The sequence below is a fragment of the Mustela nigripes genome, chromosome 11 (genome assembly GCF_022355385.1).
Source record: "Mustela nigripes isolate SB6536 chromosome 11, MUSNIG.SB6536, whole genome shotgun sequence".
NCBI classification, from domain to species: Eukaryota; Metazoa; Chordata; class Mammalia; order Carnivora; family Mustelidae; genus Mustela; species Mustela nigripes.
In genome coordinates, this window is record NC_081567.1 from 9184217 (window position 1) to 9208068 (window position 23852).

The 23852-nt window shown below is 52.2% G+C and overlaps 1 protein-coding gene across 2 annotated transcripts in view; it reads left to right on the forward strand.

Annotated features, from left to right (window-relative positions):
* The window catches only part of HIP1 (huntingtin interacting protein 1), a 139839-nt gene extending 116274 nt beyond the window's left edge, over positions 1–23565 (forward strand). For both annotated transcript variants that reach the window (XM_059414668.1, XM_059414669.1), the window contains exons 10-32: positions 311–386; positions 500–640; positions 1177–1274; positions 1642–1714; positions 2241–2424; positions 2923–3011; positions 3532–3648; positions 5201–5302; positions 5479–5622; positions 5778–5913; positions 7483–7569; positions 7754–7861; positions 7943–8076; positions 11386–11496; positions 12254–12312; positions 12673–12766; positions 13862–13962; positions 14275–14380; positions 15760–15883; positions 16315–16376; positions 18793–18901; positions 19787–19868; positions 20168–23565. In XM_059414668.1, the coding sequence (XP_059270651.1) occupies positions 311–386; positions 500–640; positions 1177–1274; positions 1642–1714; positions 2241–2424; positions 2923–3011; positions 3532–3648; positions 5201–5302; positions 5479–5622; positions 5778–5913; positions 7483–7569; positions 7754–7861; positions 7943–8076; positions 11386–11496; positions 12254–12312; positions 12673–12766; positions 13862–13962; positions 14275–14380; positions 15760–15883; positions 16315–16376; positions 18793–18901; positions 19787–19839 (2308 nt within the window). In that variant the 3' untranslated portion in view covers positions 19840–19868; positions 20168–23565. The remainder of the gene's footprint in view (positions 1–310; positions 387–499; positions 641–1176; positions 1275–1641; positions 1715–2240; positions 2425–2922; positions 3012–3531; positions 3649–5200; positions 5303–5478; positions 5623–5777; positions 5914–7482; positions 7570–7753; positions 7862–7942; positions 8077–11385; positions 11497–12253; positions 12313–12672; positions 12767–13861; positions 13963–14274; positions 14381–15759; positions 15884–16314; positions 16377–18792; positions 18902–19786; positions 19869–20167) is intronic.
* The last annotated feature ends 287 nt before the right edge of the window (positions 23566–23852 follow it).

Below are 23852 nucleotides of genomic sequence, written 5' to 3' on the forward strand. Positions count from 1 at the left end.
CCGGGAAGACACCTGCGAGGCAACAGCATCAATTCTACAGAGATGCCAAAGTTTGTTCTAAGGTGACCCTCTCTTCCAGAGGGTTTTGCCCTTTGACTACCTCTTTCTCATCACCACATAAGCAAGCCCGGGCTACAGATAACCTCTCCCTGCAGCATCACAATTGAATCCCAGCGCCATGGAGGTCATCTCCTTGACAGCCCGCGCCTTTGGGCTGGGCAGGCAGCCGGACTGCTGGGGAAGGGTGGGGGGTGCTGCACTGTCCCCGACCCCGGCCCCCAGCACCCCTCAGGCCCTTCTCCATCCCCAGGTTGAAAGATCTGTTCTACCGCTCCAGCAACCTCCAATACTTCAAACGGCTCATTCAGACCCCTCAGCTGCCGGAGGTAAGAGCGCCCAGCCCCGCGGTGGGAGCTGCTGGGTCCTGGGTGCTCTCAGATCTCAGGGATGGGCGGGCCTGGCGGGTGACACGGTTTGAGGGTGTGTCCTCCGTCTTCAGAACCCACCCAACTTCCTGCGGGCCTCTGCGCTGTCGGAACACATCAGCCCTGTGGTGGTCATCCCGGCTGAGGCCTCGTCCCCAGACAGCGAGCCCGTCCTGGAGAAGGATGACCTCGTGGACATGGACACCTCCCAGCAGGTGAGGAGCACCTGACTGGAACCTGAGGGTTAGGGTCATAGCAGGGGGCGAACCCCGCGTGCAGCCCCTCGAGCTGCCCCGTACGTGCAGGGGAGAGGACGGGAGAGGCTCTGACAAAGACCCTTCGGCCATCACCGAGCTGGATCATTTTCTTCTTCTTCTTCTTCTTTTTTTTAAGATTTTATTTATTTGACAGACAGAGATTACAAGTAGCAGAGAGGCAGTCAGAGAGAGGAGGAAGCAGGCTCCCTGCTGAGCAGAGAGCTCCATGTGGAGCTCGATCACCCTGGGATCATGACCTGAGCCCAAGGCAGAGGCTTTAACCCACTGAGCCACCCAGGCGCCCCTGGATCGTTCTTCTAACTCAAGTGCTAGCCTAGACTCGGGCCCTGCCCTGTGGTCTCTAGGAGGGACCCCAGGTGGACATGAACCCAGTTAAGAAAGGGTCCCCTTTTTCTACATCTAACTCCTCTGACCCCCGCACAGAAGTCTCTAGACCTTTTAACTTTGTCCTCACTCCTTTCCGGTCACCGCAGAGTTTATTCGACAACAAGTTTGATGACATCTTTGGCAGCTCGTTCAGCAGCGACCCCTTCAATTTCAACAGTCAGAATGGCGTGAACAAGGACGAGAAGTGAGTCTGGGTTGGGCGCTGGCAGGCAGTGCAGAAACTATGTGAAGCCGGGGGTCCCTCTGGCCACCCTCAATCAGGGCGGGATGCTTAGCGACACGTGGGCGTTGTAGAGAAGTGTCACGACCCTCAGATATCGGCCCCTGGAATCCCAGAGGGAGATGAGGTGAGGCTGAGCTAACCCGGGGGTGTTAGATTCGGATCTGGTAACGCGGAGGGACTTAGCGTAAAATTGATGGAATTTCAAAGAACTTTCTCCATATTAACACCAGCTCTCAACTTCCTCCCCTGCTCTCCCAGCTCGCATTTAGAAGGACAGGGATGGAAGGAAAGCACAGTGGAAGCAAACTTGTTCTCCTTCTGTTCCCAGGGATCACTTGATCGGTCAGCTGTACAGAGACGTCAGCGAGCTGAAGGCACAGCTGGAGAACGTGAAAACGGAGGTATGAGTCGGGCCCTGATCTGGTTCTGGGCTTCGCCGTGACGTGACATGTTCACGTGAAACTCGCTTGGCAGAGACACTTGTCAGACCCCATTTTAAGGTGGGAGGTGCAAAATAGAAATGCAAATAGAAATGCGAAAGCCAGAAGGTCCTGGTCCTCCCGCAGTCTTGGCGGTGCTGCATTTCCGTCATTCCTACCTTGACAACGGCTTCTGAGCCAACGGCCCATGGCTGGCCGGAGGCTTCGCTCACAGGGACAGGCAAACATCGCCTCCTCCCCCATGCCGGCTTGTCCAGGATTGCTCCCAGGCCACTCTAACAGACCGGAGCTCCCCTGTTGTCACCCTTTGTTGGCCGGGTGGCCTGGAATGACCAGAAGCCTCCACTCCTGTGAGGCTCGGTTGTGGGCTTGTAGGCACACGTGGGTATTTATTGGATCGGTCCTGAAAACTGGGAGGACCCGCTTCTCCTGCCCAGCCCAACCCAGAGGCAGGGTGCTGGGGCTCACCGCTGAGTGTGTCCCGCAGAGCCAGCGGGCCGTGCTACAGCTGAAGGGCCGGGTCAGCGAGCTGGAGGCCGAGCTGGCGGAGCAGCGACACCTGCGGCAGCAGGCGGCTGATGACAGCGAGTTCCTCCGGGCCGAGCTGGACGAGCTCAAGAAGAAGCGAGAAGACACGGAGAAGGCCCAGCGGAGCCTGACGGAGATAGAAAGTGAGACCGTTAGGCTGGGTGGGAGCCCCAAAGTCACGCGAGGCTCATGGGGAAGGATGGGGCTGGGCGGCAGAGCCGCAGCCCCGCGTCCGTCCGGAACAACCATCTAGAAGGACCTTGGTGTCACCAGTCAGAGGGGTGGGTGGGAGCCCACACAGGGGAGAGCCCCACGGGCTCAGAATGTGGGGACAGGAACCAGGAGGTGACAGTAGGGTGCCTGTCTGGGGGAAGGGGTGTCCGAGGGAGAGCTGGCCTAAAGCCAAAACACACCAAGTGTGCAGAGCTCAGGAGGTGTGAATCTGTGCTGCGATCTGAATCTGGGGGTGGGGTGGGGGGCTTTTTCTTTTTAAGACAACTGTCCATAGGATTTTTAAGGGCGAAGAGGGTGTCGGCATTTGTGAAAAGAAAGAAGGGTGTCCTAGGGACTCTGGCTTATGGGAAGGCAGGCACAGGGACCCAGCAGGGGTAGGCTGCTCACCTTGGCTATGGACCACACAGGGAGAGCCCAGGCCAACGAACAGCGGTACAGCAAGCTGAAGGAGAAGTACAGCGAGCTGGTACAGAACCACGCCGACCTGCTGCGGAAGGTAGGGCCCTGCGCCAGAGGCAGCTCCGTGCCTCTGCCAGTTCCGAGCGAGGCACCCTCCTCATGAAAACCACTGCTTTGTCAGGCTCCCTGGCCTTCCATTTCTTGACTTTCAAAGCCAGCCCCCATTGGATTATCCCCCACCTTTATTATTCTTTTATTTTATCTATTCATTTATTTTTAGGGTAAGATCGAGCGGGGTCAAAGGGAGGGAGAGAATCCTAAGCAGGTTCCATGCCCAGGGCAGAGCCCGATGTAGGGCTTGATCTCACAATGCTGAGATCATGACCCGAGCCAAAAATCAAGACCCGACTGAGCCACCCAGTTGCTCCTATTCTTTGAATACTTGAGCATCGAGCATCTGAAGATGACAGCTCTCTTCTGGCTTCTCCCTGGGTAGAAACGTGATTTCTCTGTCCAGCGGTCTGAACGCTGCCCCTTGTTCTGGAAGGGGGGGAAGGCTGTCCCTGAGCTCTGCAGCCCAAGATGAGCCAGTACGAGACACTGTTCTATCCCTACAGAATGCGGAGGTGACCAAACAGGTGTCCGTGGCCAGGCAAGCCCAGGCGGATTTGGAACGAGAGAAGAAAGAGCTCGAGGACTCTTTCCAGCGCATCAGCGACCAGGCACAGCGGAAGGTGAGCGGAAGGAGGAGAGCACGAGGGGTTAGAGGCCTGGCGCCATGACAGGGTACCATGAACACCTGGGGCCGAAAGAGCACCCATGAGTCGGTGGGGGTTGGCAGGCAGGTCCATTGCAGTAGGACATGTTGGAGGGAGGAAACCAAGTGCCTTACACTTAAGAGTCGGGGCTTGCTGTAATTCAGCAAGTAGGAAATAATTCAGAGTAGGAAATAAGAGTCTGTTTCCTAGAAGTAAAAGTTTCATGAAGCAATACTCCTCCTTTCTCTGTGGATGCATTTGGATTTTTCTTTTTTTGCTCTGTTTATTTCATTTTTTAATTTTTTAATTAAAAAAAAATTTTTTTTAAGACTATTTGAGAGAGGTAGAGTAGGCAGAGCGGCAGGCAGAAGGAGAGGGAGAAGCAGGCTCCCCGCTGAGCAGGAAGCCAGATGCGAGGCTTGACCCCAAGACCCTGAGATCATGACCTGAGCCAAAGGCAGACGCTTAACCCACTGAGCCACCCAGGCGCCCCTTAATTTTTTTATTTTTTTTAAGATCTAATTTTACGAAGGTTCGGGGAAGGGGCTGAGGGAGGGAGAGTCTTAAGCAGACGCCACACTGAGCACAGAACCCCACGCCGGGCTCGATCTCACAACCCTGAGATCACGACGTGAGCCGAAACCAAGAGTCAGATGCTTAACCAGCTTGGTGCCACCCAGGTGCCTCTGTTTATTTCATTTTTTTTTTTTTAAATGTTAGCTGTGAATGCTAATGGATTGCAACCTGCTCTTTGAAAAATAGACTTATGAGAGAAATAAAAAGAAGAGTGGTTTCAAGATGGTAAGATTCAGCATCACACCAGGTGTTGGGGTGTCTGAATTAAAGATCCAGTTCTCGGGGTGCCTGGGTGGCTCATTCATTAAACATCTGGCTTCAGCTCAGGTCATGATCTTGGGGTTCTAGAATAGAGCCCTGCCTCAGGCTCCCTGCTTGGTGGGAAGCCTGCTTCTTCCTCTTCCGCTCCCCGTGCTTGTGTTCCCTCTCTCACTGTGCCTGTCAGATAAATAAGTCAAAAAATTTAAAAAAGATCCAGTTCGGTATCAATTAAATTCAATTTAAAATATAAAAAACACTTTTCTGTCTATTAAAAAAAAAAATCTTGTTCTACTGTAATCAGTATTATAAGCGGAAGCATGACATTTAGGAAATGTCCCTGAAATTCTCCCTTCGACCTTCCCGCTTAGTCAGAAGAAAACCTTCTGGAACATTCTGGATTCTTGCCTCTTCTCACCCACTTTTGGTCGGATGCATCCAACCTTGCATACAAGAGGGTACACAAATCTCCCATTGATAACTTGGGGGACTATTTTGAAGATTTTATTTTTAAGCCATCTCTACAGCCAACATGGGGCTTGAACTCGTGACCCCAAGATCAAGAGTTGCACGCTCTGACGACTGAGCCAGCTGGGCTCCCTGATAGCTTAGGGATTTTTGTATGTGTTTTTCCCTGGCAACCACCACCCAGACAAGAGTGCTCCTGGGTTTTTTTTTTTTTTTTGTCTTTCAGACTCAAGAACAGATGGAAGTACTAGAGAGCTTGAAGCAAGAACTTGCCACCAGCAAACAGGAACTCCACATCGTCCAAGGCAGTCTGGAAACTTCTGCCCAGGTGAGCATCACGTTCCTTCCCACATTTTGTTCCCGTCGTGCTCAGCGTGTGCCTGAGGGAAATGAAGGTGGAGACCTAGAGATACCGCCTCTGGTTCCGTGTAGCCTGCTGGCGGGTCCACACTCCTGGGAAGTGGACCATTTATTTCTCGCTCTTGAACCCTGCCGACATTGCAGTCAGAGGCAAAGTGGGCCGCCCAGATCGCTGAGCTGGAGAAGGAGCGGAGCAGCTTGGCGCACGCCGTGGCCCGGCGGGAGGAGGAATTAGCGGCCCTGCAGGAGCAGCTGGACCACACCCAGGGGGAACTGTCCCTTGCAAAGGCAAGTAACCGATGCTGCCCGCCTTGTTGGCGGTAGCCTGGGTTAAGGTAGCATGGGTTAAGGAGGTGAGGAATCCTAGCTGTTGGAAGTGGCCGCTGCTCGAAGGTTCGTGATGGGGTCTGTGTCTGATTCTCACCTCCCTGGGCCACTTCCAGGAATCAGCGGGCCAGCTCGCCAAGGACCAGAGGAGAACGCTGCTGGCGGAGGCAAGGAAGGCCGCGGAGCAGGTGGTCCAGGACGCCCTGCGGCAGCTGGAGGAGCCGCCTCTGATCAGCTGTGCCGGCTCTGCAGGTACCTGCCCCTTGCCTGCCCGTACGCGCCAACTCAGCGGTCAGTGCTGACGTCAAATCCCACGTGACACTGAGCTCGGGGGTTCTTTGCCTGCTGCACAGCGATGCCCAGGCTCCATGCTAAGATCTGTTCAGCCAGAAGCTCAGCCTGGGCGGTAGAACTTTCTAAAGCCCCCGGGGGTGATACCACGGCTCTATGCAGTGGGTCACGCTGATGAAACTCTCACTGGGAGCAGAGCCCTGATAGCGAGTGTAAGCACAGGGGGAGGGGGAACCGACAGCCCTGCTGCTCTCTGAACAGAACGTGGCCTGAACGACGAGGTGGTTGCTCGGGAGCCTCCAAGCCACACGGGGAGCTGTGAATGTGGCGGGGCAGGAACGCAGAATTCCCACCGTCCGTGCATGCACAGGCCCACTCTGCCTGTTCCGGAGTCCTAAGGGCATGCGGGTTGGGCAACGGGCAGAGCCAGAGCAGCTCTTGGGTGAGAGAAGCGGCCTCAGATGTGGCAGGACAGCCAGGCCCGAGACACCAGTGGAGTCACGGATAACAGCTCCGAAAGGGCCCCCTGAGGACAAGCAGGGGCAAGGAAACGCTGAGAGCTGACTTTCCCGATCAAATAGAAACTTCTGCATGACGCCTGGGTGGTTCAGTGGGTTGAGTGTCCGACTCTTGATCTCGGCGCAGGTCATGGTCTCAGGGCCTTAGGATCGAACCCCCGGTCAGACTCTGTGCTCAGCGGGGAGTTGGCTTGAGATTTTTCTGTCTCCCCACTTCCTCTGCCCCTACCCCTGCCTGCACACATGAACACTCTCTCCCTCAGATAATCTTTGGGGGAGAAAAAAAAAAGAAACGTCTCCATTTGGGGACGTCCACAGCAAGGCCTGCTCTGATTCAGCAGGGAACCCATCTGTGGGGGAACACAGCGGTCTCAGAGGAAGGAGCTCACTGAGTACCCAGTTTTCTGAGGGAGTGCCAGGAAACGGGGCTGCCGTGGGCAGATTCTGAGGAGAGACTTTGTGAGCTGGGCTTAGACATGAGCCAGTGGAACGGAAGAACCGGGAGGCTGGGCGGAGGGTCACACACACAGCTGACGCTACCAAGCACGCATATGCCAACCGCCGTGGTAAGCGCTCCACACGCCTCAGCCCAGTGATTCCTCACTACGGTGCCGTGAGGGGGCCCCGTGACTCTGTTTCCACCTGAGGAAACAGGCGTGGACAGCCTGACGGAGTTGAGGGTCTGGGCTCAACACGGACAAGAGTCTGAGGTCCTTGAAAGACGTATCGGGAAGGCCCGGATTGGATTTGGGCAGGCGGTCCTGAGAAGGGAGAGGCTTACTCTGGGCTGCGGATGTGGTTGCCCTGGCTCTTGGCTAAGGGACCAGATGGGCAGCTTTTGAGGTCCTGTACGAGCGCAGTCAACCCTCTTCCCTCCGCCCCCCACCTTAGGGCAACTCCTGCAGGGCCCAGGCCACTCGAGAGGGGCTCCTCTGTCACGTGCCCCCCCCCGGGGGGGAGAAAGCGGGTCTGACAACTCCGACTCTGACTTGGCCCTGTCTACCCCTCACAGATCACCTTCTCTCCAAGGTCAAGTCTGTTTCCAGCTGCCTCGAGCGCCTGGAAGAAAGCTGGAGGTGCTATCTGGCCTGCCCAGAAGGTAAGAAAGGTGGCAACAGGGTCTGTTGCTTGGTGACAGCTGGGTCACGTTCAGAAATGCTGGCATGTGGAAGTAGCGACGGGTTCCTCCGCACCAAGAAAGGGGTCTCTATATAACTGGTTGAGCAGGGAAGGACGTAGGGAGGTGACACAGCCCTCAGCAGCCCCCTTTAAACTCCCGGCAGCTATCAGTGGGCTCCTCCACTCGGTCACCCTCCTTGCCCACCTGACCGGGGACACCATGGCTTATGTGAGCACCACCTGCCTTCGAGCCCCGCCGGAACCCGCCGACTGTAAGTACTGGGGCCGGGAGGCCGGGCTGGGCAGCAGGGGAGGTCCGAGGCCTTCAGAAATCCTGGTCATTGCATCTCCAGTGCTGACCGAGGCCTGCAAACAGTTTGGCAAAGAAACCCTCCTCTACTTGGCTTTCCTGGAGGAGGAAGGAACGCGGGAGAATGACAGCACTGCCATGAGGAGCTGCCTTACCAAGATCGCCACCATTGCCGAGGTAGGAGCCGAGTTACTACCAGGGACAGGTACAGTTACTACCGGGGACAGCTAGTGAGTGCTGGTGATCTGCCTGGGACTCTGTGAGGTCCTAAGTCGGTACATCCCACACTTTGCACTTGACTCAAGGAAGGGAGAGCTGGCCCGGAAAAATCTGACCCCTGAACGACTTTCCGGTTATATGTCATGCGTTCCCCGTGTGCTGAGAACCTGCTGTGTGTCTGTCACTGTGCTAAGCGGTATCAAAGAAGGATAAGCATAGTTTCTCTGTTTTCCAAGATTTGTATCTGGTTGAGCAGGTTAATGCCTACTGTGCGAGAACTGGGTATTTATTGATTTAATAAAGATGCAGTGAGGACGTCGTACATCATGGGAAGTGTGTTGGATGTAGTTGTACAGGGACAAGTAAGACATGGTCTCTATGGGAAAGGAAAATAAGAAAATCACCCATTTCTGTACAGTGGGATGAGAGCAGTGATCAGCCGTATTTTAAGAGTTCAGTACAAGGCATTTACTTAATTCCAAAGATGGGTCATGATATTAAGTCCAGGGAATGAAGAGATGAGGGCCAGAGTTCAGATTTTCATCCTCCCTCATCTGAACTCTTTTAATAGCCTTCTGATTAGTTTTTCTGCCTCTGGCCTCTTCTTTCTCTGATCTCTTCCAAAAACAGAGATCTGATTATGATTCTTCATTTGATAACCAAAGTCAAATGATGTAACGTGATGCCCAAGGACTGTCACAGTCTGGCCCTTATTCATCTTCCTGGGTCCCTCTCACCCATCACCTATACCTTGCGGTGTTGGTGGCTAGCGCTACAGTGTACCTGCCTACCTGTCTCTTTCCCCCATGAGTCCTTAAAGACAGAGCCCATGCCTTTTTCACGGTGTCCCCTTGGTCCCTGGCATGATATCTGGCAAAGCCCATAAAAAGATCAGATAGGGAGGAAGGTTCATACTGGGGAGAAGTGGGCAACGAGGTAGGGAATCATGAAGGAAGACTACGGATAACGGTGAATTGCTAACCTTTCTTTCACCGGAACGACGTGATCCTGGTGGTATTTTAGTGTTAAATAAATTGCTGATGGTGGCCTAGGGAGCGTTACTCCTTTTGCTGGAGATATAGAGCATCGTCTCCAGGGCCGTGCAGAACTGAATCTCCGTACACACACGCAAAGTGTGTAAGAGACTATGAGATGGGGATAGAAGTTAATTTTACAAAGCAAAGTGTGAGAGGGAGATCCTGGGCAGGTTTCCTTTCTGGCAATAGGACTGACCAGATGTTTAGAAGCTCATCCCAGGACAGGACGTGGAAAATGCTTAATAAAATTTGGGGAGAAAAAAATGACAATTGAATCTGAATTGACTGAAAACTAAGGGAATTCTCAGAATCAGAAACCAAAAGGATGCAGGAGCTAGTGTGTTTTCCATCTCTTGGCCTAGAGCTTGGATTTTAATGGGCCACACATACAGAGGACAGTCAGAAATAAAACCTAGACCCAAGTAGGGTCAAAGTTTGGAATGCAGAGACTTCCTTCCCAAAACAGAACTTGGAAAGGTCACATCCTGAGTGAACTCTACTGGAGAGATCCTGTCTCAACCTTGGTTATGGAGGCGGGGAAAGGAGGCAATATGGCCACCTAGGGAATTTCTAACTACAACCATCTATTGGTGGTTTCAGGGTCCAATTCTACTACCTGTATGGCCTGGAAAAGACCAAACGGAAAATTAAAGTAGTCAGGTAGTTAGGGGCCCAGGTATCTGGCAGACACAGATCCAAATGGTCTCTGAAGGTGTATACTTTGACTCTAAATCCCAAGGAACTTTCAAAGATAAAGTCCCAAGGCATGTAAGTTCACCATAAATGCGTCCAGTATATTAAAGAATTTTTTAAAAGGTATTAAGGGTGGCAGAGGAGTAAGATATTTTCAAAAGTAACCAGATATATTTGAAAAACAACCACCAAACTTCTAGAAATGAAAACTACATCATTGAAAGTCACGACTTAGTATACAGATCCAACAGCAGGTTAAAACAAAGCTGAAGAAAGAATTAGTAAACCGGATGATAGAACCAAAGGAATTATCATAGACTATGGACCGGATTTTATGAGCTGGAGTGTAGAAGTTAGATATAGAATGTTTAATCGGGGTTTCAGGTGAAGATAATAGAAAAGTGATGTCCTTTTCCCCGCTAAGTAACATTTTTAGTTCTGTGTGTTACAGACTTTTATCCACACGTGCTTTTTCCAGCATTCTGTGTTTGAGTTTCTTCCATGCAGATGTGCTCATTTTCACTGCTCTGTAGCATTCCGTCGCACGATTACCTCTCAAGTTCTACTTCTCTGATGTAGTATCTGTTCATATTTATTTACACATCTATGATAGATGTGTAAATCTATAGGTCTATTGTTGATGGACGCTTGGGTTCTTTCCAGTTTGGGGCTATCACAGATGTGCTGTATGGTCACTCTGGGGCCTATCTCCTGATGTAAGAGTTTCCCTGGGGATAGAATTACCACATTATAGGGTGATTCCCACACATGGACTACTGAGGGAATGAGCAGTTCTAGGAAAATGCGTACAGTAGGATTCCTTTTAATTAAAAACCACAACAGGGTGCCTGGGTGGCTCAGTGGGTTAATTAGCATCTGACTCTTGGTTTCAACTCAGGTCATGATCTGAGGGTCATGAGATTGAACCCCAAGTCAGGTTCTGCAGTCAGTGTGGAGTCTGCTTAACTATTAAATAAATAAAGTCTTTAAAATAAGTAAATATCAAAACATATGTACTTAACATTATAGGTGGGGTTTTTTGTTTTTTTTTTTTTTAAGATTTTATTTATTTATTTATTTGACAGATCACAAGCAGGCAGAGAGAGAGGAGGAAGCAGGCTCCCTGCTGAGCAGAGAGCCCGATGCAGGGCTCGATCCCAGGACCCTGGGATCATGACCTGAGCTGAAAGCAGATGCTTAACCAACTGAACCACCCAGACACCCCATAAATAAATCTTAAAATAAAATACCTCCCAAGCCACAAATACAATATATTGTGCAACTGTGGGGCAGGATCCAAGCAGCTACAACTGAGTGGCCTTGTAGGCTTAGGCAGGGATGGCTTTCTGGAAGGAGGGGAGTAGAATGTGAGGTTCTGGGGTTCACGCAGTGGCAAGTTCCAGACAAGGCCTGCACAGGAGGCCCCTTCGTGGATTCCAGAAATGTGTTATGTGATAGGGCCCTCCTCTCCTGCCTTCTGCCACGGGAGAACAAAGAGATCAAAGGGTCATTGCAGCATTTGTGATGCTGTTCCCAGGAGCTCCTGCCCAGAGGCCTGGACATCAAACAGGAGGAGCTGGGGGACCTGGTGGACAAGGAGATGGCTGCCACGTCCGCTGCCATCGAAACTGCTACGGCCAGAATTGAGGTATGGAAGCGTCTGGCAGTCTCCCAAAGCCACGCTTTTGCAGCTTCCTTGTGGGGACATTGCCCATTGGATGTCTCTGACTTGTTCATGAAGGCTCCCAAGGCCCCCTCTGAGCCCAGCCGAAATCCAAATTCCCCAGGATCCCCCAGGGATTAAAAAGTGAGAAGACCCTCCCCTACTTTGGTGTTGGTTCATCCGGCGTCACTTGGGGACAGGTCGGTCCACGAAGCTCCGTTTCTGCATGATGGGGCAGTGGTAATAGGACATGCCTTGGAGGGGTGTGGTAAGAGTTAAAGGATTTAATGCACATTTATCTTTGCGGCGGGCACCCGTGCAGTCAGCAGACATGGTTGTCCCGGGGAAGAGCTGAGTGGGTAGCACTGGAGAGGTCCCAGAGCATTCCTGGAGGAAGACTCAGTCTGCTCGCCTTGGTCAAGTACCAGCCAGGGGGACCTGGGAACGGCTGCCCCCCTACCCCCGCCGCCCTTCACTGGCAGGGTGCCACAGCTCTCAGAATTCTGTGCACACGTCAGCTTATGATGGACACTCACGGACAATAGAGTCAGCCTGCCGGGGCTGCTTCCCACGGAAGAGATCAGAAGTCTGGATTCTTTTCCCAACTCACCAGGATGTGGATGGGGCCTTGTGGATTTGAGTTTCTCAACTGCCCCAGGATGTCGGGACACAAGGTGTCTCAAGGTACCAGTGAATGCCCGGTACCCACCACATGTTGAGAAACCCTGCTTCTTTTCAACAGGAGATGCTCAGCAAATCCCGAGCTGGAGACACAGGAGTCAAATTGGAGGTGAACGAAAGGTCAGTCCGAGCCGTGTGGGGACACCTAGGTGCTGAGGATGAGTATATCCCGCAGTGGATTATATGAATTAGAACAGGAGCCACAACAGGCAGCGGCCGAGTTCATATACATGTCAATAATGATGTTCTTGGGGATAATATCGCCATTGCATTTTAGGGGAAGAGAAACCCCAAGAATCATCATGTAACTGTCCCCAGTCGAGTCTCCCCACTCACGTGCCTTTCTGGGAAGGTATATTCCCCACTGCCTTTCCCACCCCAAGTTTGCCTGTGTTTAGGCCTGAACAAGAGAACAGATTCCTTCATTATTCCCAGTTTCTTTTTTGTGTCCCTAACTTTTTAAATTTTTTTTCCTCCTAGGATCCTTGGTTCCTGTACAAGCCTAATGCAAGCTATTCAGGTCCTGATCGTGGCCTCGAAGGACCTCCAGAGAGAGATAGTGGAGAGTGGCCGGGTAAGCATGGGTGAGGACCCCTGGACGGGGGGAGCAGACATCATTCACAGACTCCTGGTTCACCAAGAGGCTACGTCTACTCGATACACTCATCCACATTCAGCGAAATCCGCGGGTGCTGCCTTCTTATTCCGTGTGCGCCTCTGAGGGCACACGGCCTCTCACAGCTGAGCATAGATGCCCATGGAAAGAAGCTGGGGCGCTGCCGGGTCCCCAAGGGGCAGTCAGCCTCAGCCTTCAGCTGCTGGGCATTAACCAGGGCAACATCGTGGGAACCTGCTCTGGAAAGCCCATGTGCATTGCAAGCCTAGGCCCTCAGAGAAAGGGAGAGCTTTGGAAAATGGGGCAGATCGAAAGGGCCGGCCTGGTTCCTGACCTTTGCCTGTAGGCGCGGCCTTGTCTCCTTCCCGAGGCAGAGTCAGTGGACAGTTACTCATAGACAGGCTGTGATCGAAGGGCTCACTGGGCTTTCTCCCTCCTCTGCTGGTGTTTCCTTCTCACACGCTGCGTGCAGCTGCCCGCTCAGGAGGCAGAGGCCCAGGGAGCGATCCTGGAGCCGGAACACTATCCCGGAAAGAAGGCAGCCATCTCTGCTTTGGTGGTGGTGCTTTTTATCAGTGCCGAGAGGGGCTGAGTAAGGAGGGCCTGTGGCTTCCAAGACTAACAGACACTTCCACAGCGTGAGAGCATGTTGAAATCCCGAGGAGACATAATGTGCCTCATTTATTCACTGGGTTTCTCTCTTCTCTTGGCACATCGTGGCAAAGGTTAGACTCTTCTTGGATCACATTGTCCTAGGTGCGTGTGAACAGATTCCGATTCTTATCTATACAACCTGGAAATAGGGTACAAGAGAAATGCCACGGGCATTGGAGTTAGAGACGCCTAGGGTTTACTTCTGCCTATCTCCTGCGTGAACTTGAGAAAAGGATCTTTGCTTTTCTGAGTCTTCATTTGCCTATCTGTAAAATGGGATGGTAATGCTTTCGTCTTGGGATTAGTTTGAGGTCCCAATGGGAGTAATGGGCTTAAAAGCACCTGGGGCATAGGAGGCCCTCGAGAAAAGCTAGTCATTATCACTTTTCACTTCCTTAGGGCACAGCCTCCCCGAAAGAGTTTTACGCCAAGAATTCTCGATGGACGGAAGGACTCATCTCCGCTTCCAAAGCCGTGGGCTGGGGAGCGACCGTCATGGTGTAAGAGTCTGTCACTCCCAAGGGCTTCCCAGCTGCACTCCCAACTCCCTCGGCCCAACCCAGACCACAGCCGAGGGGAAAACGTCTGCTCCTTAGAAAAGAGCTGTGGGTAGGGAAGTCAACAGGACTGAAAGTTTGAAAGGGAGCCTGGGTGTCCTGGGGTTGCGCCGGGGTGGGGCCGACAGGCCGGCTAGGCTCCCTGAGTAGCCAGGGTGACGGGCGCGATCTGGAGATGGAATCACAAGGGGTGGCGATCGTAAGGGATGGCAGCTGTCCATGACATGCTTTGTCTTGTCCCTTCCTGTCTACCAGGGATGCAGCCGATCTGGTGGTGCAAGGCAGAGGGAAGTTCGAGGAACTGATGGTGTGTTCGCATGAAATCGCTGCGAGCACGGCCCAGCTTGTGGCCGCTTCTAAGGTAGGACCCGCACAGGACCCCCTAAGGGCCGACGAGCTTGGAGAACGCTCGGTCCGTGGTGCCTGTCCTGAAAACATCACTTGTCCAGGATCCAGGTAGATGAGGTCCCAGGTTAAAATTCTGCCTCTCGAGGGTCTCCTACTACCCTCCTCTGAGAGCCTTTGCCTCAGTTAGCAAGGAGCCCCTCTGCCCAGCTCGCTGCCTGGGCTCCTCTTGGCTCTCATGACTTCTGTGACAAGTGGCCTTTGAGGGTCCCAGCCATGCTGACCTCTGATTAGCACTCAGGGCATTCAAGGAGCACTTAAATTAATCGGTAAATTAATGAATTTATTAATTTTAAATTTTTAATTTAATATTTAAATTTTAAAATTTTAATTATATAAAATATCTATAAAATTATATATAAATATATATAAACTATATAAAATATATAAAGATAAATTTTTAAAAATTTTTAAATTTAAATTAAAATTTTTTTAAATTAATACGTTAAAGGAGCTCTTAAAAGGTTGGTGCCATGAGCTGGTTCCCTGGCTCAGCTCCGAGGTTCCACAGCCAATGTCTGACTCTCCTGAAGAGCCTCCAGATTCGAACCATTACCCCCAACTAATCGTAAGACAGAGCTTGTTACTGAAATCCGGCTGTGAGTTGTATAGTACCCCGGGGAGCGTCCTTCTCATCCTTGTTTAATGTTGTCCCAAATTAATTTCCGCAACTGGAGCAATTTATCACATGAACCAGTAAAGCTAGAGTCTGAGGCTCTCAAGCAAATAAGCCAGGAGTAATTTTGCATATTAGAGATATGGCAGGAGCTGACCCTATAGGAGTATTTTTTAAAGATTAAATTAGGGGCACCTGGGTGGCTCAGTCACCAATCAGTGAAGACTCTGCCTTCGGCTCAGGTCATGATCCCAGGGTCCTGGGATTGGGGCCCACATCGGGCTCTCTGCTCAGTGGAGAGCCTGCTGCTCCCCCTGCTGGTGCTCTCTCACTGTCTCTCTCTGACAAATAAAATCTTTTTTTTTTTTTTTTTTTTTTTTTTAATTTATTTGAGAGAGCGAGAACATGCATGTGCCCACGTGGGAAACGGGCAGAGGGACGGGGAGAAAGAGAGACTTCTCCAGCAGACTCCCCGCTGAGCGTGGAGCCTGACGTGGGGCTCGATCTCAGGTCAGATCACGACCTGAGCCAAAGGCAAGAGTGGGACACTCGATGGACCGAGCCACAACTGGCACCCCTATAGGCAGCAATCTGGAAGAAGTCGATTAGCGACCGCAGCGGATCCCGTTATGTTTGTCAAGAACCGTTGGGCCCCACTGATTTGACTCCGGCCTCGCCGCCCTATGCTGTGTGACCCTAACTCTGCTTGGTCCTGGCAGGTGAAGGCTGACAAGGACAGTCCAAACCTGGCCCAGCTGCAGCAGGCCTCCCGGGGCGTGAACCAGGCCACCGCCACCGTTGTGGCCTCTACCATTTCGGGCAAATCACAGATTGAGGAGACAGGTAGCCTCCCCGGAGCAGTGCTTTTCGTATCCAGCCCATTCAGCATTCCTTCACGCTCCCTGTTTCCCACAATCCTGTCCCCACATTCTCTCTCGACCATCTTCTCTGCACGTGTGCTCAACTTTCTCATAAGGCACGTGCTGTTTGTGTCACCATAGCAACAGGCCTTAAGGCAGATTTTTCATTTAGCAATTTCTCTGGATGCAAAGGCATGACTCTCCAGGCCTGGTTGTCTCTGAGTGGGGCACAACGGGGGCGGGGGGTGGGGGCGAGGGGTGGTCCAGTCCTCGCCTGTCCATCCCTGTCTATCCATCGGTGACTTTTGCACGTGTTTTGGGAACGAGCAAACCAAGCATTTCAGCAGAGCGCCGGCCTCGGCTGTTTCTCGGCCAGGGGCGTCCCCTGACGAGACCTTCCCTCCGCCCTTACAGACAACATGGACTTCTCCAGCATGACACTGACGCAGATCAAACGCCAGGAGATGGATTCCCAGGTAGGACTCCCCACTCTGAGTCTGCTCGATCAGTTCCCGGTGACCCCGACCCCAAGTATTATCCCCATGGAAAGAAGCCAGTGGGAGAGAGACTTGGGGCGGAAACAAACAGAGATGGACCCAGGAGCCTAGGAGTGAATATAAATGCCGCTTGCCAGGGACAGTGGAGATGGAGACAGGTGGCGGGTTAAGATCGGAAACGTAACCCTTGCTCACTGGTCTCGGACTGGTGTCCCCCTCACTGTTACCATCGGGGATCTCCTAGCAGATGTCAACTAGCATTTAATGTCTTAACAATGGATGAATTTTTTTTTTTTCTTTAAGTAGAGCTGACATCCAGTGTTACATTATTTTCAGGCGTACGTGTAGTGATTTGACAATTCTGGGTATTACTCAGTGTCACCGCGATTAGTGTAGTCACCGTCTGTCCCCATGACTTACTTATCTGATAAATAATCCCCTCCACCGGTCCCCCACCCTCTTCTCCTCTGGCCACCACCAGTTCTCCTTATTTATGAGTCCGTTTATGTTTTGTTTTGGGTTTTTTTTTTTATTTGGCAATTTTCAAAAAAAAATCTGATACGATTTGTGTATGACCTTGGTTTAAAGAAGAAAAACCAATTCACTGAGAACCCATCGAAGGCAATGCCCTTTCTCCTGGTTGTTTGTGAAGTTCTGGCATGTGGAGGAACAGGAATCAGTGGGATCCTGAAAAAAAAAAAAAGACCTGATATCCTTGTTCTGGAATTACTGATCCCAGTCTTGGGGTCAAGTCCAGAGGGAGACTGTTAAAGTCTCTCTACGGGTCAGGCAGCATTTTTAGGAAAAGTCATGTGGCCAAATACTGAAAGGTCTGAGGTCCGGTGTGAGTCCCGCCGTCTACACTGCCATGTTTACTGGGGTCCTCCAGTCCCTCTTGACTGCAGGTTCCGTCTATATGCTCGTAAGTACCAGATTCTTCTCTCTGGCCTCCATCTTCTCCTTGAGCTCTGTGATTGTCCAACTGCCTACTTGATCTCTCCACTTGAGAGGTCTCCAACGTAATGGGTCCAAACCAGGGCTCCTGGTTTCCCTCCCACCTAGATCTGCCCTGCTCCTTGTTTTCTCTGCCTCGGTAACTGGAACCCCCCCCGACCCCCGCCACACCTAAGACCAAGGTGCTAAGGTGCTAAGACCAAGGAGTCGTCCTTGGGTCTTCCCTTCCCCCTCCCCCTTCTACATCCAGTTCCCCAGCGGGTCCTGTCAGCTCCCAGCTGTCCAAGTCTGAACCTTCCCCGCCTTTTCCATCTCCCTAACCCAGCCGAAGCCACCATTGTTTCTCTGCGGAACTACTAGAATGCATGCGAGGCTTTGGATCCACGTGGTCCCATGGCAGGGCCAGGTGGCGGGGCAGTTGGGGGCAGAGAATAGGAGGAAAGGGCATTGCTGAGCCAGGTCCAGCCCTGGGCTGACGGTTGGAGGAACTCGGGGAAAGGCACACGATGGGGGTCACCAGATCATCCCCATCTCTCCATGTGTTTTACATTTTTCCATAATAAAAAATTTGAAAAGAAAAAAAGGAACCACCTAACTGGGTCCAGTTGCTTCCACTGTTTGTCCAGGTTCTATGTATTTTTGGAAGCATAAATGACAGCATGTCACATCTCTGCTTGAAACCTTGAGTGGCTTCCCTTTCATACTTAGAGCTAACCCCCAAACTCCTAGCCCACTCTCATGCATCAGCCACATGGGCTGCTTTCTGTTCTTCCCGTACCCATCTGCCTGAATAGCATTTGTTGATCACCCTTGGCCTTTATCACATGACCCTGTGTCAAGTTCCTTATAGTCTGATCTGCTCTTGTCCATGACTTTGTGTCTCCCCCCGCAAGGGAAGCAGGGACCTTGTCTGTCTGTGCACTACCATGTCTCCCCGACCTACCACAGAGCCCAGGGTACATAATGGGTGCTCAGCAGACATTTCTTGAATTAATAAATAATCAGTAAAATGAATTAATGAGGAGTAGGGATAGCCAGGAACCAGCCTCTTCCTTGGTAGGACTGCTCTTTCCTGTATGATGATAACCCTAAGTTGTAACAGCCCCACGGAGATACCAGAAGCATCTGAGCTTGGCTCTTGCCTGGATTTCCAGGAGAGCGGGACTGAAGCAGAAGGTACACTGGTTGGGAACCCGCCACACAGATAGGCTAGATGTCGGAGCTGATTTCAGTGGGGCGTGAGATGAGCCCTACTCCCATTCAGGTGCTGGGGCTCTAACGCATCACCCCTAGGAGAGGGTCCCCATGAGGACACGGCAGAGCCACTGGGATGGACGGGTGAATGGGAGAGGATGGACGACATCAGGGGAGGGGAGGGATTAAGTCAAAGGGAGACCGTTGTCAGGTCGCCGCTCAAAAGAAAATTCCACTCGTCCCCCAGGTCCGGGTGCTAGAGCTGGAGAATGACCTGCAAAAGGAGCGTCAGAAACTGGGAGAGCTTCGGAAAAAGCACTACGAACTCGCCGGTGTTGCTGAGGGCTGGGAAGAAGGTGGGCCTCTCTGAGGGCCTGCGTGGGCGCCGTGAGGGGAGGGTGCGTGTAGGGAGGGCCTTGCCCTCAGACGTGACAGAATGAGTCGCCCTTCGGGTCGCTGACTCCCCCCTCTTGACTCACAGAGCATGAGTTCTCTTCAGTTGGAAACAACCTTCGAGCCCCAAAACTGGTATAATTTGAGGTGAATTGGAAGCTTTTGTTGTCACCTCTCAAGAGCTTAACGTTGACCAGTGGACTCGTCACTCGCCGCCATTCCCTTCCAGGCCCACTTAGCCTGGCGTGTGTAGAGTTGGGTAGTGAACAAACGGATGGCGGTGAGTGAAAAGCCAAGGGGACTGCAAGTCTGACTGACTGGAGCCAGCAGTGAGGAACAATGGCCCGTGAGAGAAAGGGTCAGGGGCTAGAAGTGGCCCAGAGAGGCGTTATCACCCAGTCTGCTGCTTTTCCACGTGCCCAAAGTGGCCTACTCGATCACGACCAGGACTGCCTGTCCTTGTTGTCTTGACGGACTCTGGGAGCCAACCACAGATGCCTACTGGTCGTTCCCGGACGCGTAACTCAGAATAGATGGTTATGAGCGTGAGGTATTGGGGAGCCCAACGTGGTGGCTGTTTTTGTGGCTGAAATGTGTGCACACACATGTACGGGGCTAGGAAGCAAAAATTATCATTGTCAGGGGCGCCTGGGTGGCTCAGTGGGTTAAGCCTCAGCCTTCGGTTCAGGTCATGATCTCAGGGTCCTGGGATCGAGCCCTGCGTCGGGCTCTCTGCTCAGTGGGGAGCCTGCTTCTCTCTCTCTCTGCCTGCCTCTCTTGCCTACTTGTGATCAAATTCTCTGTCAAATAAATAAAATCTTAAAAAAAAAATTATCCTTGTCTTTCAGGAACAGAAGCGTCTCCACCTGCATTGCACGAACCGGTCGCCGGAAAAGAATAGAGCCACGCCAACGCCCCACACGTCCGAGTGTAAATCTTGTAGCCCATCTGTGTGTGTGTTATTCCCCAGCCATGGCCTAAGCCTCGGAGTCGGGGTGGGGGGTCCTGGTGGCAGCCACACCACCCTCGTTGTCCAGTGCCCAGGACCCCAGTGGCCTTCCACAGAGGAGTGGTGGACCAGGGCCACCCCTCACAGAGAGGACCTGCGTCCCTGCCCTGCCTGCGGTTGGACCCCTAGACGCCCAGCGTCCTCGTCCAAGGGGCTGGCTGTTTCTGAGATCCCTGGTGGGGGGCCGCCTCACGCCCTTTCTTCTCTGTTTTCTCCTCAGCCTTTTCTGTTTCACCATCTGCACCAACTCATGAGCGTCAGAGGGCTGGCGGGGCTCCAAGCCAGGACGCCGCCCTACATCTGTGCCGACAGAACAGCAGGAGCGTCCCGGCCAAGCACGCCAAGACAACTGTCCCCTCTCTTGGCAGTCCCATGGGTTCCCCGCTGCTTCTTACGGTGGTTGGTTGGGATTTTCTTTTTTTTTTTTTCCTTTTTTTGGGGGATTTCTTCTTCCGGTGTTCCCTCGTAGAGCCACCTCTCCCCAAGGGAGCACCTCTGGCGCTCGGAGCCATCGGGGGCCCCTACCAACAGCAGTTAACAGCAATGGTGCTGCTCAGGCTTCACCTTGGTGCTCCACGCCAGCCTCCGTGCTGAGTGTCCCGCTGAGCGAGTCTGGGTCAGACGAGCCCACTGCCTAGGGTGGGCACCACTGCTGGGCCACACTCTTCCTCCAGAGGCAGAAGGAGAGCCTCCCTCAGGCGAGAGAGCCCAGAGAAGCCTCTGCCCTCCTTCCCAGGTGACAGGGGTGAAGAAAGCAGGAAAGGAAGGAGTGTGCATGCGGCCCAGGCCTCAGGAGACCCCTGCTTTGGGAACTTTTGGTGACCAGACTGAAAAACCTTATCCCGTGCTTTGAGCGTGCTGGTGAGAGTAGCCACACTTGTTTCCCCTGGAAAGAGTCTTCCGTGCCAGCTCCCTTAGACCCAGGCGGGACCCTGAGAGGGAGTTGCGTGAGGGCTTTTCCAGCTGGCCGCCTGGACATCCTCTTGAACCTGAAGAAGATAGTTCCACGTTCTACCCAAGGGAAGATCAGGCAGACTTCTGCCAGAAGATCAGGCAAACTTGCTCCCGGCAGCAAAGAACCCTGTGCTTGGTTTGGTACCTTTAATATTTATTACTAACCTCCGTTCCGCTCTGGCAGCAGCCTCCAGGGAGACGCTTTGAGCAATCAGGATTTGAGGTGTGGTGATGGCGGGGCTGCATGGCTGCCCCAGGCCACTGGTTTTCAAGAATCAGACAGCAGGCCAACATGCTTCCCAGTCTGTTACCGGCCTGGACCCTGAGGCCAGCGGGTTCCTCAGACCACCTGGGTCAGGGAAACCGAGAAAAGGGGGACCACTGACTCCGAGCCCTTCCCGCCACACGACCTGGGCCTGTGCTGCCCAGACAGGATGAGGACAGAAGACGCATTAACAACTTCCCAGAGGTGGACAGCCTGACCGCACTCGTCCACCTCCAGACAGACAGACCCCAGCATTTAAGTGACCTTCCGATCTCGGACAGTGTCTTCCTTCCTTATCTGTAGCAACTCTTAGGTAGAAGCCAACAAGCACTTCCCAGGACCTGTCCCAAAGGAACATTGCTAAGTGTTGCTACATGACCGGTGGCGAGGTTCCTGTTTGATCACTGTGAATCAATCCTTCCCCCACCTCCCACCCCTCCCTCTCTGTGCATTTGCTAAGTAGGGCACTCAAAAACCAGTCTCCCGTTAGCTCGGATTCCGAGACTCAGACAGGCGATCTCCACATTGGGCCAATAAAGAGGGGTCAACAGCAAATGAGCCGTCTTACACTTAGTACTTCTTTGCGCTCAGCGTTTTTCCATCCGAGGCTCAGAAGAAGTGTGTGTGGGGGGGTGCCCCTGGCCCAGTTGTACCAATGAAGCCAGTCGGTGTGTTCTCAGAGTGGATCGGCATTTCCACAGCGGACTGGTCCTCCCTTCCAGAATCTCGGCCGAACTGCCGTGCTCTGAATTACCCATGGTGAAAAAAATCTGCTGTATCAGGCCACTCTGGGATGCTCCAAATAACGCTTCTTCCAAAAAGAAGCCACAGTGATTGTTAAAACCTTGGTGGACTTAGCCGGAATAGTAAGACAGGGAAGAAAGCACCAGAAGTATCCTTCAGATGTGGCACAGTTACGTTTGTCCTCACTCGCCTTAGGAGCTGGCCCGTCTTCTAGCCAAAATCCAATTGTCCTTCCTTGGCTTTTCTAAAAAAAAAACGAGGGTGTTTATACTTGGTGTGAAATACTTGATTCAAACGGGGATGACCTCCTCAGGCTAAAAATGAACATCACAGCCTTTTAAAGTCACCACTGAGCTTCATGAATGACTGAAGTCCCGTGGATCCGTGTAATTGGGTCACACAGCAAGGCAGAACAACAAAAGAATGGCTTAGGACTGACAAGAGATCAAAAGACAGCCGTATCCCTTATTTAATTTTGTAATACAGTTGCTCTAATATCCCTAGAGTAAGGATATGTGTGTACATAATAAGAAAAAAAAAAATAGAAAAGACCTGCCTTTTGTGGGGTTCTTTTATATCTGAGTCAGAGGAGTTTAAATTAGACTATAGTTTAGATTGTCGGCTTGTTCTGCCGCGGACAGCAGGATCCCTAGGGTCCCACCTGAATCTGAGTCCCTAATCCAGTGTCCAGAGCATTGGAAGTGTTTGAGCTGCCACGTCAACATCAGGGTTAACCGGGTACCGTGGGGGTCACAATGCGTGTCGTTGGTCCTCAGATCGGTTTGCTTCGGCCTCTCACCGCAGAGGGGCTGGTCGGTCCTGAGCTTGCACCTAGGAAATGCTCACTTCTCGGCCAGCTCCTTAGTCTGGAAGGGTCTCCTGGCTCCACTAACCCTGGTCTTTAGCCACCAGTCAAGTTCTCGCTACCTTCTACCACCTTTGCAAGCCTCTGGAAATCCTTCCCACCAATGAAAGCCTTCGATCCCGGCATTGGCCTTTAAGCCAGACCGGCTCTGCTCTGTCTCCGCTGTCCTCGGTCCCCCGGAGACTGTGCCATCTGTAGCCTAGGCAACCACCACCGTGGGCTTGCCAGCCTTCGCCGCAGTAAACCGAGCCGGCTGCCTGCTACTCCCAACCCCTTGGCCTCCCAAGGTCAGACCAAACGCAGGACCAGCAACCTACAGCGGTGGCACAGGCTCTCGCCCCCAGGAGCCAAAGCAATGGGAAATCATGGGTTAGATGCCGTTGGGTCCGATTCTGAGAGTAGACCATTTTCCAGACATGTCTTTCAGGTGACCCTCAACTACCTCAGTTTGAAGGCCCCAAATAAAGCTGATTACTACTAGGGACAAACCAAGGGGGTTCCGATAAATCTTGCTGGTAACTTATAACAAACTCTCACATTTAGGTTCGCAGGGATAGGTTGGGTTTGTTTTTCTTCTGTTCTGTTTTTTAACCTCTTCCCCCAATTTTCCATTAGAATAGTTCCTAGAAATGGATTTCATTTTTCACCGAGTGCCTACCTTCCCAGGGCAGGTAGCCACTGGCTTTTCTTCCCTTCCAACAATACTTTTATTATGATATTAAGACCTTTCTTTGTATAATACATTGCATCTGTGTTTTCAATTTTTCAAATAAATACTTCAACCTGGCAATGGAGAGTAGTGGTGCTGACTGACATTCAACGTGGTTTTGGGGTCGGGGTTCCAGTGGAAAGCCTACGCATGTGTCCTTGTGTTTGCCGAATCCCACTTAACCTCTGCACCTTTGGGAGTAGGTCTTAAAGACAGGAATACAGCTCCCATAGAGAACCTGGTTTGCCCTCCTTAGTCACTTTCCATCCCCTGTACACTCCTGTCCTTGGGAACAATCAAACACAACATGCCAGAGTGGTCCACACTGTCCTTAGTCTTCACGCCCAGGTCTGTGCTTAAATCTGCCA